At 49.0% G+C, this 22379-nt stretch overlaps 2 protein-coding genes across 2 annotated transcripts in view; one reads left to right on the forward strand and one right to left on the reverse strand.

The window, feature by feature from the left end:
• LOC144952371 (uncharacterized) overlaps positions 1 to 22379 on the forward strand; it is a 217961-nt gene that overhangs the window by 189249 nt on the left and 6333 nt on the right. The gene's annotated exons all lie outside the window — the stretch shown is intronic.
• On the reverse strand, positions 1572 to 20811 carry LOC144952374 (zinc finger protein ZIC 1-like). The gene is made up of 8 exons (XM_078882764.1): positions 20745 to 20811; positions 20297 to 20301; positions 19587 to 19684; positions 18488 to 18587; positions 18247 to 18436; positions 13639 to 13802; positions 7055 to 7199; positions 1572 to 1630 (listed from the first exon to the last, which is right to left on the reverse strand). Exons 1-8 carry the CDS (start codon positions 20809 to 20811, stop codon positions 1572 to 1574), a joined length of 828 nt encoding a protein of 275 aa, XP_078738890.1.

A 22379-nucleotide genomic window follows, 5' to 3' on the forward strand; every position in this document is an offset into this window, starting at 1 on the left:
ACCATCATCACGCCACCACCATCACCACCACCACCACCACCATCATCATGCGTGAAACATACCCCGTGAGATGTAGAGAGAAACTCGCGGTTTTGGTCGCCGTCCTTTGCGTGGAGCCCGGAGTCACCACGTCGCGGTCTGACCGGCGTGGGAGCGAGCGGCTTTCATGCCAACCAGGGCGACGGAATCTCAGACGATTCATAGACGCGCCTCTCACCTGATTGGCCCAGAGACGAAACAATCGACTGAGCAGCCCTATGAAAGGGGGTGCCCGAATCGGCAGTGGGTGCACAACTCAAAAGCAGCAGCAGCAGTAGCGGTTGTGGTGGATTTTGTGTCAGATTGTGTACCAGTTGAAAGGGTAAAAACCTATCACTATTATTAATACTTTCGATGTAAAGCTTTCGTGACTGCAGGGATTCATCTTCTTGGTTCTTTCGGTAAAGTCGCGTAGAAGGGAAATAATAAAATAATAAAAATAAAACATAATAAAATAATATAAGAAATAATTATATTTTTAGACATATTATATTATTATGTTTTATTATTTTATTAATTTATTATTTCCCTTCTACGTGACTTAACCGAAAGAACCAAAAATATTATTAACACTGTTCTACGTTTTGATTGAAGCAGGGCCTTTGGGATGTCTGACGCCACGGGATCACACCAGTAGCGGCAGGAGCGGGGAAGCAAGCTGGCTTCGGGGCCTGGCACTGGCCACGAGTAAAGTCTGTGACCATCTGGCTACCGGGGATGCTGCTTGTCTGCCCATGGACATCTCGCTCTGTCCGAAGAGGGTTTGGCAGGCGAGGGGTGGAAGAACCCGGAGGAGAGACACGGGGAAACTCTGTGAAGCATTGGAAAGATGTTATTAACCATGCAAAAAAGATTTAACTTCACATATTTGGAACATCTTATTTGACAGACACTATTCTTTAGTTACATTATGGTTTCTTCTTCTTATTTCGCACGCTGGTTTTCCTACTTTAAGTTTTACCACACATATTTGGCAAATCTAGAATGAATCCCATCAACGTAACAAAGTGCTGTTTCGTCTACGTAATAAAAGCTCAGTCCCATTTACATCAGCCGCATCGTAACAACTCTTAGAACCTCCCAGTTCAATCATTCTACACAACAAACACTCGTTCCTGGCAGCGATTTCAGCCGCACCAACTCTACATAACAAAAGGCTCAGTCTCTCCCTTGATACAGCGAGCGTGCTGTGACGGTTCCACCTGAAGACGGAGGCTTGTGTTGCCTCCGAAACGTCGTGATTTTTATTTTATTTTTAATTTTACTTTTATTAATTTTAATTGTTTTACCTACGTGACTTTACCGAAAAAACCCTAGAATATTTGCCTAGGGGATGTGGATGACCTCCCCCCCCCATCCTCCCTTCTCCCAAAGCTTCTGTGTGAGTCGTCTCGAACAAGCGGAAGGGACATTCGGTGTGATTGGGTGTGTGTGTGTGTGTGTGATCTTGTGTTGATTCTTCTTCGTGTTCTGTGTGGTAGCCTGCTCCCAGGCGATCACTCCTCTGCTTGGGGCGGTCGGTTTCGGCTCCGCTAGAAATTAAAGATGACATCCCTGACAGCCAGGGGCTCTGAGTTGTCAAACACCAGCTCTACGCGATATACCCAAAGCGTCAGCCCTCCGTGGTTAGGCAACGTGACGATCATTACCATCATCATCATCATCATTACCATCATCATCATTACCATCATCATCATTACCATCATCATCATTACCATCATCATCATCATTACCAATCATCATCACCATCATCATCACCATCATCATTACCAATCATCATCACCATCATCATCATTACCATCATCACCATCATCATTACCACCATCATCATCATTACCATCATCACCATCATCATTACCACCATCATCATTACCAATCATCATCACCATCATCACCACCATCATCATTACCACCATCATCACCACCATCATCATTACCAATCATCATCACCATCATCATCATCACCACCATCATCATCACCACCATCATCATCACCACCATCATCATTACCACCATCATCATCAACCATCATCATTACCACCATCATCACCACCATCATCATTACCCATCATCATCACCATCATCATCACCACCATCATCATCACCATCATCATTACCACCATCATCATCAACCATCATCATTACCACCATCATCACCACCATCATCATTACCACCATCATCACCACCATCATCACCACCATCATCACCACCATCATCATTACCCATCATCATCACCATCATCATCACCACCATCATCATCACCATCATCATTACCACCATCATCATCAACCATCATCATTACCACCATCATCACCACCATCATCATTACCAATCATCATCACCATCATCATCATCACCACCATCATCATCATCACCACCATCATCATCACCACCATCATCATCACCATCATCATTACCACCATCATCATCAACCATCATCATTACCACCATCATCACCACCATCATCATTACCCATCATCATCACCATCATCATCACCACCATCATCATCACCATCATCATTACCACCATCATCATCAACCATCATCATTACCACCATCATCACCACCATCATCATTACCACCATCATCACCACCATCATCACCATCATCATCACCACCATCATCATTACCCATCATCATCACCATCATCATCACCACCATCATCATCACCATCATCATTACCACCATCATCATCAACCATCATCATTACCACCATCATCACCACCATCATCATTACCAATCATCATCACCATCATCATCACCACCATCATTACCATCATTATTACCATCATCATTACCATCACCACCATCATCACCATCATTACCATCATCACCACCATCATCACCACCATCATCATTACCATCATCACCACCATCATCATCACCACCATCATTACCATCATCATTACCACCATCATCACCACCATCATCATCACCATCATCATTACCATCATCACCACCATCACCATCATCACCACCATCACCATCATCACCACCATCACCATCATCACCACCATCACCACCATCATCACCACCATCACCATTATCAACCACGACAAGTCTCTTCGTTGAGCTGTCGTTTGCGACCGCCAGCTCTGCCTACGAGGACACAGAGAGCCACACAGACTCGGCGTGGCCTGTGTTGTTGTTGTTGTTGATGTTATTATTCTCACCGGGGGAACGATAGAAACAAAGACAAAACGACCGCGCCGGCCTCGAATTTTCGCACGTGACCAACCGTACACCCCCACCCCTCCCTTTGTGACGTCGACAAGCGCGTCACGGGTCGGCCACGTGTTCATGACGAGTGGCTGCACGCGCTTTAGCATTCAGTGGACGGACTTTGCCACAGCCCGCCATCGTAATGTGGAATTTCCATCGTTGCTTTAGGGAAAGCCCCCCCCTGCCCCCCCCCCCCCCGTTCCCGTCGTTTGATTAAGAGCGGCTTAGTGCTTTGACTGCGTGTGCACGTGTGTGTGTGTGACCTAGGTCGACTCAGCCTCAAATGAGTACCTCGTTGCGGTGTGTAAATATCGTCACGGGGGAGACAAAGGCGGCCGGGCGTGGGGCTGGCCACCCACCCCCTCGTGCGGTGTGCCGGCCTTCACAAGTGCTGCTGCTCCTCGCTATTTACAGCACTTGTCCCGACAGTCTGTAGAGGCTACACGGGGGACCTTTGTCTTTGTGTCTACCTTCACAGGTGCTGCTGCTATTCGCCACTAACAGCACTTGCCCCAGCAGTCTGTTGAGGCTACACGGGGGACGTTTGTCTTTGTGTCTACCTTCACAGGTGCTGCTGCTACTCGCTACTAACAGCACTTGCCCCAGCAGTCTGTTGAGGCTACACGGGGGACCTTTGTCTTTGTGTCTACCTTCACAAGTGCTGCTGCTATTCGCCACTAACAGCACTTGCCCCAGCAGTCTGTTGGAGGCTACACGGGGGACCTTTGTCTGTGTCTACCTTCACAGGTGCTGCTGCTATTCGCCACTAACAGCACTTGCCCCAGCAGTCTGTTGAGGCTACACGGGGGACCTTTGTCTTTGTGTCTACCTTCACAGGTGCTGCTGCTACTCGCCACTAACAGCACTTGCCCCTGCAGTCTGTTGAGGCTACACGGGGGACCTTTGTGTGTGTGAACGTTCATGATTGGGGAGTCGTGGCGCAGCGGTTAGCGCACTCCGCTACGAACCCGGCGAACCAAATTCGATTAACCGCTCGCGGCGAATGTCTGAACCGTGTTCCGGCGGGACCTCCCCTAGGTCGGATCAGCCTCAAGCGCGGTGCCTGGTGCGGTGTGTGACAAACATCGGTGCTGGGGAGACAAAGCCGGCCGGGAAAAGCGTGCGTCCAGGCCAAACCGCGCCTCCTGTGTGTGTGTGTGTTTGTGTGTGTGTTTGTGTGTGTGTTTGTGTGTGTGTGTTTGTGTGTGTTTGTGTGTGTGTGTTTGTGTGTGTTTGTGTGTGCGTGTGTGTGTGTGTTTGTGTGTGTGTTTGTGTGTGTGTGTTTGTGTGTGTTTGTGTGTGTGTGTTTGTGTGTGTTTGTTTGTGTGTGTGTTTGTGTGTGTGTTTGTATGTGTGTTTGTGTGTGTGTTTGTGTGTGTGTGTTTGTGTGTGTTTGTTTGTGTGTGTTTGTTTGTGTGTGTGTTTGTGCGTGTGTGTTTGTGTGTGTGTATTTGTGTGTGTGTGTTTGTGTGTGTTTGTGTGTGTATGTTTGTGTGTGTGTGTTTGTGTGTGTTTGTTTGTGTGTGTTTGTTTGTGTGTGTGTTTGTGCGTGTGTGTTTGTGTGTGTGTTTGTGTGTGTGTGTTTGTGCGTGTGTGTTTGTGCGTGTGTTTGTGTGTGTGTTTATTGTGTGTGTGTGTGTTTGTGTGGGTGTGTGTTTGTTTGTTTGTTTGTGTGTGTGTGTGTGTTTGTGTGTTTGTGTGTTTGTTTGTTTGTTCGTTCCGGCATTCATAGACGCTACTACTCACTACAGCACTTGCCCCAATAGCTTATTGCGGGCTATACGGGTGCCCTTTGTATCTACGCACGTATCAATGTAAATCCTACGTAAATATATACACACACACACACACGCGCGCGGCGCTGTTGTGTGTACACGCGGACTCCGTCATGTACAGGCGGACAACAACAACAACAACAACGAGAGAGACCATCAGACGCACGCACAGACACGGCACGCACACATGCGCGTACACAACAGCGCATGCAACGCCGCCATATATCAACAACAACAACAACAACGATAACAGTTTAACACGTGGCAGGCTTTCGCGACCAATATTATTCATGATCAACGTTTGTTCGGTTTAGATCGCAGCGTGCTTTATGAATGTGTCGTAACCCTCCACCACCCGACACGGCCAATCAGCGAACAAAGTGTCACGTTGACAAAAAGACAAAATAGTTCACTGCTTTAGCCCCACACCGGTGTGTTGAAGCGTGGAATCACAACATTTACAGTGAAATATTTTGTCTTTTGTCAACGTGACACACTTAAATTTCGATTTTAAAGCTTTCGTGACTGCAGCAGGAATTCATCTTCTTGGTTCTTTCGGTAAAGTCACGTAGAATGGAAATAATAAAATAATAAAAATAAAACATAATTACAAAATTCTCACGACGTTTCGGCCACAACGCAAGCAGCCGTCCTCAGGTGGAGAACAGGTCTGGTGATTTTAAAGCTTTCGTCTGTCGAGAAGACAAAGTCTGAATGTCAGACTCTGTCTTTATTGGCCGCTTGCGCACAATCGCTTGCACGCCGTCGCCCACCCTTTTGGCCTCGCCCCCCCTCCCCTCCCGATACGTTCCATTCATTGGCTACCATAGTCTGATGAGCTCCCCCCTCCCTCTCCTCCCCCCCTCAACTCGCTTTTAAGGGATTACATCTTGAATCATTGCCTCACTTGATGCAGTTAATCTGGCTGTGACGGTCCCACCTGATGACGGAGACTTGTGTTGCCTCCGAAACGTCGTGATTTTTGATTTTATTTTATTTTATTTTCATTCATTTTGCTGTTTTACCTACGTGACTTTACCGAAAAAACCTAAGAAGACTCTGTCTTCTCGACAGACCTGTTCCACACCTGAGGACGGCTGCTTGCGTTGTGGCCGAAACGTCGTGAGAATTATTTTATAATGTTTTTTTTATTTTTTTTTATTTTATTATTTCCATTCTACGTGACTTTACCGAAAGAACCAAGAAGATGAACGTGACACTTGTTTTGCTGATTGGCCGTGTCGGGTGGTGGAGGGTTTCGACACATTTATAAATCACGCGATCTAAACCCAACAACGTTGATTATGAATAATAACAACATCAATTCAAATGTCTGATGCGGCATTACACCCCAGCGCGGGACGACGGAGTGTCGGGTGGAGATTGATCTGTGTAGCAAAACGTTGCTGATGACGCCAGATTAACCTCGGGCGAAGCTATTAATACCACCGTCGCCACCACCATCATCTCCATCATCTCCATCATCATCATCATCATCCCATCTCCACCATCATCACGATCATCATCTCTATCATCAGCATCATCTCCATCATCATCAGCATCATCATCCCATCTCCACCATCATCACGACCACCATCATCATCATATCTCCACCATCATCATCGTTACCACCACCACCACCACCACTCGCTTCAGACGTACCACTCATTGAAATTGGGATGCAAATTGGCTTGAACTTCGCAAGCGGCTATTGGTAGGTGGTGGTGCTGTTGCTGCTGTCCGTGGTGCTGATTCTGGTGGTGCTGTCCGTGGTTCTGGTGGTGTTGATTCTGGTTGTGCTGGTTCTGGTGGTGCTGGTTGTGCTGGTGCTGATTCTGGTTGTGCTGGTGCTGGTGGTGCTGGTTCTGGTTGTGCTGGTTCTGGTTGTGCTGTGGCAGGAAGCCGGTGGCTGTAACAGGGGCGGTGAGTGGTCTCGTGGGCTCCGGATCAACGGCGACTTGGTGCCGAGTGATGGTGCCGCTGTTGTTGTTGAGGTTGTTGTGGTTGATGGTCGGACCGTCGGTGGACAGCTGCGTTGCTGCTGCTGCTGCTGCTGCTGCGGTGGCTGCTGCTGCTGCTGCTGCTGCTGCGGGAGGAGTGGACGATTCGTAGCCCGAGCTGGCAGCGGGCGAGGGCTGGGAGGCGTGGACCCCCTCGTGCACCTGCGGCAAGAGTTGGATACCCAGGAGGGTGAAGTGAGTGGAGTGAAAGCGTGAGTGGAGTGTGAGTGAGAGAGTGAGAGACTGGTGAGTGAGTAGAGTGAGTGTGTGTGTGAGTGTGAGTGTAAGTGTGTGAGTGAGTGAGTGAGAGAGAGAGTGGTGAGTGAGTGGAGTGTGAGTGAGAGAGTGAGAGACTGGTGAGTGAGTAGAGTGAGTGTGTGTGTGTGAGTGTAAGTGTGTGAGTGAGTGAGTGAGTGAGAGAGTGGTGAGTGAGTGTGTGTGAGTGAGAGAGTGAGAGACTGGTGAGTGAGTAGAGTGAGTGTGTGTGTGTGAGTGAGTGTAAGTGTGTGAGTGAGTGAGTGAGAGAGAGTGGTGAGTGAGTGGAGTGTGAGTGAGAGAGTGAGAGACTGGTGAGTGAGTAGAGTGAGTGTGTGTGTGTGAGTGAGTGTAAGTGTGTGAGTGAGTGAGTGAGTGAGAGAGAGAGTGGTGAGTGAGTGGAGTGTGAGTGAGAGAGTGAGAGACTGGTGAGTGAGTAGAGTGAGTGTGTGTGTGTGAGTGGAGTGTGAGTGTGTGAGTGAGTGAGTGAGTGAGAGAGAGTGGTGAGTGAGTGGAGTGTGAGTGAGAGAGTGAGAGACTGGTGAGTGAGTAGAGTGAGTGTGTGTGTGTGAGTGAGTGTAAGTGTGTGAGTGAGTGAGAGAGAGAGTGGTGAGTGAGTGGAGTGTGAGTGAGAGAGTGAGAGACTGGTGAGTGAGTAGAGTGAGTGTGTGTGTGAGTGAGTGTAAGTGTGTGAGTGAGTAGAGAGAGTGGTGAGTGAGTGGAGTGTGAGTGAGAGAGTGAGAGACTGGTGAGTGAGTAGAGTGAGTGTGTGTGTGTGAGTGAGTGTAAGTGTGTGAGTGAGTGAGTGAGAGAGAGTGGTGAGTGAGTAGAGTGAGTGTGTGTGTGAGTGTGAGTGTAAGTGTGTGAGTGAGTGAGTGAGAGAGAGTGGTGAGTGAGTGGAGTGTGAGTGAGAGAGTGAGAGACTGGTGAGTGAGTAGAGTGAGTGTGTGTGTGTGAGTGAGTGTAAGTGTGTGAGTGAGTGAGAGAGAGAGTGGTGAGTGAGTAGAGTGTGAGTGAGAGAGTGAGAGACTGGTGAGTGAGTAGAGTGAGTGTGTGTGTGTGAGTGAGTGTAAGTGTGTGAGTGAGTGAGTGAGAGAGAGTGGTGAGTGAGTAGAGTGAGTGTGTGTGTGAGTGTGAGTGTAAGTGTGTGAGTGAGTGAGTGAGAGAGAGTGGTGAGTGAGTGGAGTGTGAGTGAGAGAGTGAGAGACTGGTGAGTGAGTAGAGTGAGTGTGTGTGTGTGAGTGAGTGTAAGTGTGTGAGTGAGTGAGTGGTGAGTGAGTGGAGTGTGAGTGAGAGAGTGAGAGACTGGTGAGTGAGTGGAGTGAGTGAGTGTGTGTGAGTGAGTGTAAATGTGTGAGTGAGTGAGTGAGAGAGTGGTGAGTGAGTGGAGTGAGAGAGAGTGTGTGTGTGAGTGAGCATGTGAGTGAGTGAGTGACTGAGTATTGAGTGGTGAGTGGATTGAGTAAGTGTGAGAGAGTGGTGAGTGGAGTGAGTGAGAGAGAGAGTGGTGAGTGAGTGGAGTGTGAGTGAGAGAGTGAGAGAGTGGTGAGTGAGTAGAGTGAGTGAGTGTGTGTGAGTGAGTGTAAGTGTGTGAGTGAGTGAGAGAGAGAGTGGTGAGTGAGTGGAGTGTGAGTGAGAGACTGGTGAGTGAGTAGAGAGAGAGTGGTGAGTGAGTGGAGTGTGAGTGAGAGAGTGAGAGAGTGGTGAGTGAGTAGAGTGAGTGAGTGTGTGTGAGTGAGTGTAAGTGTGTGAGTGAGTGAGAGAGAGAGTGGTGAGTGAGTGGAGTGTGAGTGAGAGAGTGAGAGACTGGTGAGTGAGTAGAGTGAGTGAGTGTGTGTGAGTGAGTGTAAGTGTGTGAGTGAGTGAGAGAGAGAGTGGTGAGTGAGTGGAGTGTGAGTGAGAGAGTGAGAGACTGGTGAGTGAGTGTGTGTGAATGAGTGTAAGTGTGTGAGTGAGTGAGAGAGAGAGAGGTGAGTGAGTGAGTGTAAGTGTGTGAGTGAGTGTGAGAGAGAGAGTGGTGAGCGAGTGGAGTGTGAGTGAGAGAGTGAGAGACTGGTGAGTGAGTAGAGTGAGTGTGTGTGTGTGAGTGAGTGTAAGTGTGTGAGTGAGTGAGAGAGTGGTGAGTGAGTGGAGTGAGTGTGTGTGTGTGAGTGTGAGTGTAAGTGTGTGAGTGAGTGAGAGAGTGGTGAGTGAGTGGAGTGAGTGTGTGTGTGTGAGTGAGTGTACGTGTGTGAGTGAGTGAGAGAGAGACTGGTGAGTGAGTAGAGTGAGTGTGTGTGTGAGAGTGAGTGTAAGTGTGTGAGTGAGTGAGTGAGAGAGTGGTGAGTGAGTGGAGTGTGAGTGAGAGAGAGACTGGTGAGTGAGTAGAGTGAGTGAGTGTGTGTGAGTGTAAGTGTGTGAGTGAGTGAGAGTGAGAGTGGTGAGTGAGTGGAGTGTGAGTGAGAGAGTGAGAGACTGGTGAGTGAGTAGAGTGAGTGTGTGTGAGTGAGTGAGTGTAAGTGTGTGAGTGAGTGAGAGAGAGAGTGGTGAGTGAGTGGAGTGTGAGTGAGAGAGTGAGAGACTGGTGAGTGAGTAGAGTGAGTGTGTGTGTGTGAGTGAGTGTAAGTGAGTGAGTGAGAGAGAGAGAGAGTGGTGAGTGAGTGGAGTGTGAGTGAGAGAGTGAGAGACTGGTGAGTGAGTAGAGTGAGTGTGTGTGTGTGAGTGTAAGTGTGTGAGTGAGTGAGTGAGAGAGTGGTGAGTGAGTAGAGTGTGTGTGTGTGAGTGTGAGTGTAAGTGTGTGAGTGAGTGTAAGTGTGTGAGTGAGTGAGTGAGAGAGTGGTGAGTGAGTGGAGTGTGAGTGAGAGAGTGAGAGACTGGTGAGTGAGTAGAGTGAGTGTGTGTGTGAGTGAGTGTAAGTGTGTGAGTGAGTGAGTGAGAGAGAGAGTGGTGAGTGAGTGGAGTGAGAGAGAGTGGTGAGTGAGTGGAGTGAGAGAGACTGGTGAGTGAGTGAGTAGAGTGAGTGTGTGTGAGTGAGTGTAAGTGTGTGAGTGAGTGAGAGAGTGGTGAGTGAGTGGAGTGTGAGTGAGAGAGTGAGAGACTGGTGAGTGAGTAGAGTGAGTGTGTGTGTGTGAGTGAGTGTAAGTGTGTGAGTGAGTGAGAGAGAGAGTGGTGAGTGAGTAGAGTGAGTGAGTGTGAGTGAGTGAGTGTAAGTGTGTGAGTGAGTGAGTGAGAGAGAGTGGTGAGTGAGTGGAGTGTGAGTGAGAGAGTGAGAGACTGGTGAGTGAGTAGAGTGAGTGTGTGAGTGTAAGTGTGTGAGTGAGTGAGTGAGTGAGAGAGTGGTGAGTGAGTGGAGTGTGAGTGAGAGAGTGAGAGGCTGGTGAGTAGAGTGAGTGTGTGTGAGTGAGTGAGTGTAAGTGAGTGAGTGAGTAGAGAGAGAGTGGTGAGTGAGTGGAGTGTGAGTGAGAGAGTGAGAGACTGGTGAGTGAGTAGAGTGAGTGTGTGTGTGAGTGAGTGTAAGTGTGTGAGTGAGTGAGTGAGAGAGAGAGTGGTGAGTGAGTGGAGTGTGAGTGAGAGAGTGAGAGACTGGTGAGTGAGTAGAGTGAGTGTGTGTGTGTGTGAGTGAGTGTAAGTGTGTGAGTGAGAGAGTGAGAGACTGGTGAGTGAGTAGAGTGAGTGTGTGTGTGAGTGTGAGTGTAAGTGTGTGTGTGAGTGAGTGAGTGTAAGTGTGTGAGTGAGTAAGTGAGAGAGTGGTGAGTGAGTAGAGTGAGTGTGTGTGTGTGAGTGAGTGTAAGTGTGTGAGTGAGTGAGTGAGAGTGGTGAGTGAGTGAGTGGAGTGTGAGTGAGAGAGTGAGAGACTGGTGAGTGAGTAGAGTGAGTGTGTGTGTGTGAGTGAGTGTAAGTGTGTGAGTGAGTGAGTGAGAGAGTGGTGAGTGAGTGGAGTGTGAGTGAGAGAGTGAGAGACTGGTGAGTGAGTAGAGTGAGTGTGTGTGTGTGAGTGAGTGTAAGTGTGTGAGTGAGTGAGTGAGAGAGAGAGTGGTGAGTGAGTGGAGTGTGAGTGAGAGAGTGAGAGACTGGTGAGTGAGTAGAGTGAGTGTGTGTGTGTGAGTGAGTGTAAGTGTGTGAGTGAGTGAGAGAGAGAGTGGTGAGTGAGTGGAGTAAGAGACTGAATATTGAGTGGATTGAGTAAGTGAGAGAGAGTGGTGAGGTGAGTGAGTAAGTGAGTGAGTGAGAGAGTGGTGAGTGAGTGGAGTGAGAGAGAGAGTGGTGAGTGAGTAGAGTGAGTGTGTGTGTGTGAGTGTGAGTGTAAGTGTGTGAGTGAGTGAGAGAGAGAGTGGTGAGTGAGTGGAGTGAGAGAGAGTGTGTGTGTGAGTGGAGTGAGAGAGAGTGGTGAGTGAGTGGAGTGAGAGAGAGTGTGTGTGTGAGTGGAGTGTGAGAGAGTGTGTGTGTGAGTGGAGTGTGAGAGAGTGTGTGTGTGAGTGGAGTGTGAGAGAGTGTGTGTGTGAGGTGAGTGAGGGTGGAGGTGGGAAGTGGTGGGTGTAGTGGTTAGCGCCACGCTGCGCTACGAACCCAGCGACCCGAGTTCGATTCCCGCTCACAACCAACACCGGTGACGATTATTTGAACCGATCCTGGGCCTCCCCTAGGTCGACTCAGCCTCAAATTAGTACACTTACTCCCTACACACTACACTCATACACTACACACACACTACATTCACACACTACACTCACACACTACACACTACACTATACACACACACCACACTACACTACACACTACACTACACACTACACTACACACTACACTCACACATTCACTCCCTATACACTACACACTACACTACACACACTACACTACACACTACACTCACACTATACACTACACACACTACACTATACACTACACACTACACACACTCTACACTACACACACTCTACACCACACTCACTACACTATACTACACTACACTATACTCACACCCTACACTACACACTACACTACACACTACACACTACCCTCTCACCTTCATGTGCTTGCGCAGGGAGCTGGGGTGCGTGTACGACTTGTCGCACACTACACTACACTACACACTACACTACACACTACACTACACACTACACACTACACTACACACACTACACTACACTCACACACTACACTACACACTACACTACTCACTCACTACACTACACACTACACTACACACTACACACTACACTACACTACACACTACACTACACACTACACACTACACTACACACTACACTACACACACTACATTACACACTACACTACACTACACACTACACTACACACTACACTACACACTACACTACACTACACACTACACTACACTACACACTCACTCACTACACTACACACTACACTACACTCACTCCACTACACACTACACTACACTACACACTACACTACACTACACACTACACTACACACTACACTACACTACACACTACACTACACTACACACTACACTACACACTACACTACACACTCACTCACTACACTACACACTACACTACACTACACACTACACACTCACTCACTACACTACACACTACACTACACACTCACTCACTACACTACACACTACACTACACTACACACTACACACTCACTCACTACACTACACTACACTACACACTACACTACACACTACACACTACACTACACACTACACTACACACACTACATTACACACTACACTACACTACACACTACACTACACACACTACACTACACTCACACACTACACTACACACTACACTACTCACTCACTACACTACACACTACACTACACACTACACACTACACTACACACTACACTACACACTACACACTACACTACACACTACACTACACACACTACATTACACACTACACTACACTACACACTACACTACACACTACACTACACACTACACTACACACTACACTACACACTACACTACACTACACACTACACTACACACTCACTCACTACACTACACACTACACTACACTACACTCACTCCACTACACACTACACTACACTACACACTACACTACACTACACACTACACTACACACTACACTACACACTCACTCACTACACTACACACTACACTACACTACACACTACACACTCACTCACTACACTACACACTACACTACACACTCACTCACTACACTACACACTACACTACACTACACACTACACACTCACTCACTACACTACACACTACACTACACACTACACTACACACTACACACTACACACTACACTACACACTACACTACACACACTACATTACACACTACACTACACTACACACTACACTACACACTACACTACACACTACACTCTCACCTTCATGTGCTTGCGCAGCGAGCTGGGGTGCGTGTACGACTTGTCGCACAGCCTGCACAGGTAGGGCTTGTCTGACGTGTGCACGTGCATGTGCTTCTTGCGGTCGCTGCTGTTCGCGAAACGTCGGTCGCAGCCCGCAAACTCGCAGCCGAACGGCTTCTCACCTGCTCCAGGTTGGTGGGGGGAGGGGCGGGGGGGAGGGGGGGAGGGGGAAGGGCGGGGGGGGGAGGGGCGGGGGGGGAGGGGGAGGGGCGGGGGGGGCGGGGGGAATGAAAGGTGAAGGAAAACATTTTTTTGTTGGGCGTTTGATCGTGTAAATATATAAATGTGTTCTCGTTAAACCCGCCACTACACTACACTACTATACACTGCACTACTATACACTATACACTACACTACTATATACTACACTACTACACTATACACTACACTGCTATATACTATACACTACTATACACTACTATACACTACTATACACTACACTACTACGCACTATACACTACACTACTATATACTATACACTACTATACACTACACTATACACTACTATACACTACTATATACTACACTACTACACACTATACACCAGAGGTGTGGACTCGAGTCATGTGACTTGGACTCGAGTCAGACTCGAGTCATGCATGAATTTGATGACTTGCGACTCGACTTGGACTTGCATAACAATGACTTTGTCCCACCTCTGCTATACACTACACTACTATATACTATACACTACTATACACTACACTCTACACTACTATACACTACTATATACTACACTACTACACACTATACACTACACTACTATATACTATACACTACTATACACTACACTCTACACTACTATACACTACTATATACTACACTACTACACACTATACACTACACTACTATATACTATACACTACTATACACTACACTCTACACTACTATACACTACTATATACTACACTACTACACACTATACACTACACTACTATATACTATACACTACGATACACTACACTCTACACTACTATACACTACTATATACTACACTACTACACACTATACACTACACTACTATATACTATACACTACGATACACTACACTCTACACTACTATACACTACTATATACTACACTACTACACACTATACACTACACTACTATATACTATACACTACGATACACTACACTATACACTACTATACACTACTATATACTACACTACTACACACTATACACTACACTACTATATACTATACACTACGATACACTACACTATACACTACTATACACTACACTACTACACACTATTATATACTACTACACACTACACTATACACTACTATACACTATACTACTACACACTATTATATACTACTATACACTATACTATACACTATACTATACACTACATTATACACTACACTACTACACACTACTATACACTACTATACACTACTATACACTATACTACTACACACTATTATATACTACTATACACTATACTATACACTACATTATACACTACACTACTACACACTATTATATACTACTATACACTACACTATACACTACACTATACACTACATTACTATACACTATTATACACTACTATACACTACACTATACACTACACTACTATACACTACACTACTATATACTACACTATACACTACTATACACTACACTTTACACTACACTACAGGCTTAGTGCGGCCTGGAAGCGTATTATTAAATAAGATACATTACAATTCCTTATAAGGGAAACAAACACTAACTGATTACTAATGTAGCATAATCACAATAAAACACATTCCAAATGATTACTAATCTACAACTCGCATCGTAACAATAGCCTGATTACTAATCTAGTATATAATTACAATCACTCCCCCCCCTGAATCTTTGCACCTGATGAGTTAATGAGTTAATGATGACGTCACCCTCCTATTGCTGCTCTATATAAGAACGGGAGACACAGCAGAGCCTCACCATTCTGGCGAATTGCCCGATGATGCTGGATGAATTACCAGCGAAACGTCGTGCTACTCAAATTGTAAATGTTGTGGCTTCAACACACCGGTGGGCTAAAGCAGTGAACTATTTTGTCTTTTGTCAACGTGACACATTTTTACTGATTGGCCGTGTCGGGTGGTGGAGGGTTACGACACATTTATAAATAACGCGATCTAAACCCAAAAATCGTTGATTATGAATAACATTGGTCGCGAAAGCCTACGTGTTAAACTACACTATACACTACACTATAGACTACTATATACTACAATATACACTACACTTAGTATACTACTATATAATACACTATACACTACACTATACACTACACACTACACTACACTATAGACTACTATATACTACAATATACACTACACTTAATATACTATTATATAATACATTATACACTACACTATACACTACACACTACACTATACACTACACACTACACTATAAACTACTATATACTACAATATACACTACGCTTAATATACTACTATATAATACACTATACACTACACTATACACTACACACTACACTATAGACTACTATATACTACAATATACACTACACTTAATATACTACTATATAATACACTATACACTACACACTACACTACACACTACACTATAGACTACTATATACTACAATATACACTACACTTAATATACTACTATATAATACATTATACACTACACTATACACTACACACTACACTATACACTATACACTACACACTACACTATAGACTACTATATACTACAATATACACTACACTTAATATACTACTATATAATACACTACACACTACACTATACACTACACACTACACTATAGACTACTATATACTACAATATACACTACACTTAATATACTACTATATAATACACGACACACTACACACTACACTACACACTACACTATAGACTACTATATACTACAATATACACTACACTTAATATACTACTATATAATACACTATACACTACACTATACACTACACACTACACTACACACTACACTATACACTACATACTACACTATAGACTACTATATACTACAATATACACTACACTTAATATACTACTATATAATACACTACACACTACACTATAATGGTAGATGGCGTAGTGGGTCTACTGAGCTCGTAAAGATCGTGGTCACGCGCTTCGTTCACGCGGCGAACAACTCGCCACATTGGCTGCGTCGGGTGGCGGCGGGTTACACGACACAACACAATACCACACCACACCACACGATACATCTGTAGTGACATTAGAAGGGAGGGGCGGCTGGGGGCTCTGGGACCCTGGGAGGGCCAGGCGCTTAAGCCTCTTGGCGCCAGGCGCTGGGTTCCCAGGCGCTTAAGCCCCTTGGCGCCAGGCGTTGGGTTCCCAGGCGCTTAAGCCTCTTGGCGCCAGGTGCTGGGTTCCCAGGCGCTTAAGCCCCTTGGCGCCAGGCGCTGGGTTCCCAGGCGCTTAAGCCTCTTGGCGCCAGGCGCTGGGTTCCCAGGCGCTTAAGCCCCTTGGCGCCAGGCGTTGGGTTCCCAGGCGCTTAAGCCTCTTGGCGCCAGGTGCTGGGTTCCCAGGCGCTTAAGCCCCTTGGCGCCAGGCGTTGGGTTCCCAGGCGCTTAAGCCTCTTGGCGCCAGGCGCTGGGTTCCCAGGCGCTTAAGCCTCTTGGCGCCAGGCGCTGGGTTCCCAGGCGCTTAAGCCCCTTGGCGCCGCCAACGGGGGGGGGGGGGGGGGGGGCTGTGTGTGCTCTGTGGGATGTCTGGTGGCGCACACGGCCCCACCCCTCGTTGGACGAGGCATAAAAGGGGAGCTCCCTGGACGATCGGGGCCAGTTGTAACTCAAGACCCAAGACCCACGATCAGCCATCTGAAGACCCTGGGATGTTGTGAGCGCGAGTGGTGGGACTCTGGAACTCCCGACTCTACGACCTTGTGAGGGCGAGTTCCAGAGCGTAGCCAGAGTAGAGTATCTAGGCTGTGTACCTAGGCTGTGTACCTATGCTGTAACAGAGTATCAGGAGTGTTGGAGAGTTGGAGAGTTGGAGTGTTGGATTGTAATAAAGAAGTTACCTCTACAAGTGTCTCCGTAACCCGTTACACATCACAACACGTTTATATTCACGCAATCTGCTCAACGTGCAATGACCGACAAATAACCCCAATGCAATATGCAGCCTTAACGTCGATTTGAAAATAAACCCACCAACCCACCCGCTCACCCGCCCACTCACCCACCTGCCCACTCACTCACTCACTCACTCACCCCTCACCCCCTCACCCACCCACTCGCCCCTCACTCACTCACTCACCCGCCCCTCACTCACTCACCCCTCACCCCCTCACTCACCCATCGACCTCCTCACCCATCCACCCACCCACCCACCCACTCACCCACCCACCCACTCACCCACCCACCCACCCACCCACCCCCTCACCCACTCACCCCCTCACCCACTCACCCACTCACCCACTCACCCCCTCACCCACCCACCCCTTCACCCACTCACCCCCTCACCCACTCACCCACCCACCCCCTCACCCACCCACCCCCTCACCCCCTCACTCACCCACCCACCCCCTCACCCACTCACCAGTGTGCGTCCTCTTGTGGATCTTGAGGTTCTCGGAGCGAGCGAACACTTTCCCGCACGCGGCGAAGGGGCACGGGAAAGGCTTCTCGCCCGTGTGCACCCTCACGTGGTTCACCAGCTTGTACTTGGCCTTGAAGGGCTTGCCGGCTCGCGGGCAGCACTGCCAGCGGCACACGTGGTGCTGCTGCTGCTGATGCTGCTGCCGTTCCTCCAGCTGCTCCAACTGGGCGGGGCCGCAAGCCCCGCCCCCGCAGGTCACGTGCACCACGCTCACGTGCGTCACGAGCTCGTGCATCGTGGAGAATGTCCGCCCGCACGCGGCGGCGGCGCCGTCGACGACGCTGCCGATGCAGCCTCCATCGCCAACGTCGAGGCCACCATCACCACCACTGCCGATGCCACCACCACCGCCTATGCCACCACCACCACCACCGATACCACCACCACCACTGCCGATGCCACCACCACCACCACCACCGATACCACCACCACCACCGATACCACCACCACCACTGCCGATGCCACCACCACCACCACCGATACCACCACCACCACCGATGCCACCACCAATGCCACCACCGATGCCACCACCACCACCGATGCCACCACCACCACCGATGCCACCACCACCACCGATGCCACCACCACCGATGCCACCACCGATGCCACCACCACCACCGATGCCACCACCACCACCACCGATGCCACCACCACCGATGCCACCACCACCGATGCCACCACCAATGCCACTGCTACTACCACCACCGATGCCATCACCACCATCGCCACCGATGCCACCACCGCCAATGGAACTTCCACTGGAGCTACCACCACCGTTGCCACCGGTCCTGCTACCACTACCACCACTACCACCACCACTACCACCACCACTACCACCACCACTACCACCACCACCACCACCAACTCCACCACCACGACTGTTGACACACGAGGTCCCACCGCGACTGTCACAGCCACCGCCGCCGCAGCACCGGCGAGGACTCGCAGTCACCTCCTCTTCACCTGTCCCTCCTTCACGATGATGATGATGATGTTGTTGTTGATGGTGATGGAGGTTCTGATTGTGGCCGTGCTGATGGCGATTATGATTATGGTCGTCGTCACCATTCTGCTGCTGCTGTTGCTGATCATGATGATGATGATTTGGATGGTGAGCTGAATTGATATGATCATGATTGTGATGATGATGACCATCCTGATTCTGCTTATGATGCTGCTGCTGCTGCTGATGATGATTCTGATCTATCTGATGACGATTTTGTTGCTGACTGTGCTGCTGCTGCTGCTGATCGCTATCTCGCACCCCACCATCACCGCACTCTTTGTCTGCCCACTTGCAAATCAGCTCCTCCTTGATGGGCTGTCTCAGATATCTGAAGAAGGCGCCACCACCACCACCACCACCTCCTCCTGTGTATTGGTTGTTGTTGTTGTTGTGGTGGTGGGCTGCTGCTGCTGCGGCTATAATGCTGATAGCCCCGTAGCCATGGTTAGCGTGGTGACTGTGGTATTGAAGATGTACCGACCCTGTCCCTGTACCATCGTAATCGATGCTCCGCTGATGATGATGATGCTGCTGCTGCTCCTGCTGCTGATGATGATGATACTGCTGGTGATGCCGGTGGTGGGGGTGGTGGTGGGCGTGTGGGTGGTGGAGTTGATGGTGGAGTTGGTGATGGAGTTGCTGCTGGTGGTTGAGGTGGTGGTTCAGGTCAGATGGATGGAGGTAATCGTCTGTGGTCAGTGGAAGTTGAAAGTGTCCACCACCAATAAGTCCACCACCACCACCACCAAAGACTCCAGCAGCGGCAGACTCGTGCAAACCGGGCATGATCAACCCTGGACTCTGATGATGATGCTGATGATGGTGGTGATGGTGAATCTGCTGCTGATGATGCTGCTGCTGCTGATGATGATGATGCTGTTGGTGGTGGTGGTGGTGAGCAGAAGAGTAGAAGCTGGGAGAGAATATGTCCGGGGCAGCTCCCGACGGCTGCTCCACGTGACGACGACTGCTCCTGATCGTCGCCCCTCCTCCGGCCACGCCGCCCAGAGGTGACGGATAGGGGTTGAGGTAGGGAGACATCCTCTGCGGCTGGGCCGTGGTGAAGACGCGTGGTAGTAGTGGTGGTGGTGGTGGTGGTCGCGGTGGTGGAGGCGGTGGCGGTGGAAAACTTCCTTCCAGCTTGAAGGGCTCGGAGAAGGAGACGTCGACTGTGATGGTCGTGTGAGGATGTCGAAGACGATGTTGATGGTGAGATGGTGGAGGAGGTGGAGGAGGAGATGTGGAGGAGGAGGAGATGTGGATGAGGAAGAGGGTGGGCAGGAGCCGTGGAGGAGGAGGTGGATGAGGAGGAGACGTGGAGGTGGAGGAGGTGGAGGAAGAATAGAAGGACACGTGGAGGTAGAGGAGGAGGAGGAACAGCAGGACACGTGGAGGAGGAGGAGCTGCTGCTGCTGGTGGTGGTGGTGGTGACCTTCGCGACGATGACCTCCCAGACCCAGAGACGTGAACACGTGGGCACGGTCCAGCAGCAGGGTCATGGTGGGGAGGTGACCTCGAAAAGCGCCTGGAGCCACGGGCCCCGACTGGCCGGAGGGTCGCCGAGTCAGGCGGTGAGCCACCGCTCAGTCGTTCGATCAGTCAGCCGTTCGTTTGGTCGTTCGGTCAATCAGTCGTTCGGTCATTAAATCAGTCGTTCGGTCAATCGGCCGTTCAGTCATTAAATCAGTCGTTCTGTCAATCGGTCATTCGTTTGGTCGTTCGGTCAATCAGTCGTTCGGTCATTAAATCAGTCGTTTGGTCAATCGGTCATTCGGTCATTAAATCAGTCGTTCTGTCAATCGGTCATTCGTTTGGTCGTTCGGTAAATCAGTCGTTCGGTTAGTCAGTCGTTCATTCGGTCACTTACTCAGCCAGTCCTCGATTCTTTTTACGGCAGTCACTCGGTGATCACGGGCTGATTCGGTCACTTAAGGTTGTGCAAATCGCTCGCTCGCTCGCTCACTCACTCAACTGCTCGCTCACCCACCCACTCAGTCACCCACTCAGTCACCCACTCACTCACTTACTCACCTGCTCGCAAGCTCACTCGCTCACTCGCTCACTCACCCACTCACTCACCCGCTCACTCACCCACTCACTTACTCACCTGCTCGCTCGCTCACTCGCTCACTCACCCACTCACCCGCTCACTCACCCGCTCACTCACCCATTTACTCACTTACTCACCTGCTCGCTCGCTCACTCGCTCACGCACCCACTCACCCGCTCACTCACCCATTCACTCGCTCACTCACCTGCTCACTTACTCACCCACCCACTCGCTCACTCACCCAGTCACTCACTGAATCCCTCACTCGCCCCCTCGACACACGGACACGCTGTCCCTGTCAAATGAACCATCCACTGAGTCACTCACCCACTGACTCAACCACTCATCCAGCGACTTACTCACCCACTCAACCACTGGCTCACTCGGCCAAGCACCTACTGACCTACCCACTCACCCACCACCTCATTCGCTCATTCACCAACACACCTACTCACGCAACCGTCCGCTGACTCACCCACCCACTCATCCACCCACCCACTCACTCGCGTCTTTTCCTTGTGACAATGAAGTCGTTCTCTCTAACGTCAATCCTCAGTCCTTCATTCACTTGATCTTCAGTTCAACTTCAATTCTTCACCACGTGGGCTTAATTCCTTCGTTATTTAATCCCCAATCGCCACTCCTGAATCATTCCTCGGAGTCCATTCTCCTGGCCCCGTCAGTTGTTCTGCATTTGCAGATGCCGGGTCTAAGCGAACGACAAACACACACACACACATGTAACACGCGTACACACATGCATGTTACACGTGTACACACGCACACGTGTTACACGCGTACACACATACACGTCTACACACACACACACACGTAACACGTGTACACACACATACGTGTTAGTCGTGTACACAAACACGTGTATACACACATGCACACACACACACACACGTGTACACACACACACGTGTACACACACACGTGTACACACACGTGTACACGCACACACACGTGTACACACGACGCATGCTGAGATCTCCAAGCGAATCCGCCGTGTTA

The sequence above is a fragment of the Lampetra fluviatilis genome, chromosome 67 (genome assembly GCF_964198595.1).
Source record: "Lampetra fluviatilis chromosome 67, kcLamFluv1.1, whole genome shotgun sequence".
NCBI lineage: Eukaryota > Metazoa > Chordata > Hyperoartia > Petromyzontiformes > Petromyzontidae > Lampetra > Lampetra fluviatilis.

Coding starts and splice junctions, on each gene's coding strand:
- LOC144952374 (XM_078882764.1), bottom strand. CDS start 20,811: ATGACCCTGCTGCTGGACCGTGCCCACGTGTTCACGTCTCTGGGTCTG. Junction 7,200..13,638: donor CGCTGCGCAAGCACATGAAG/GTGAGAGTGTAG, acceptor CTCTTGCCGCAG/GTGCACGAGGGGGTCCACGC. Junction 1,631..7,054: donor AACGCAGCTGTCCACCGACG/GTCCGACCATCA, acceptor TATATCGCGTAG/AGCTGGTGTTTGACAACTCA.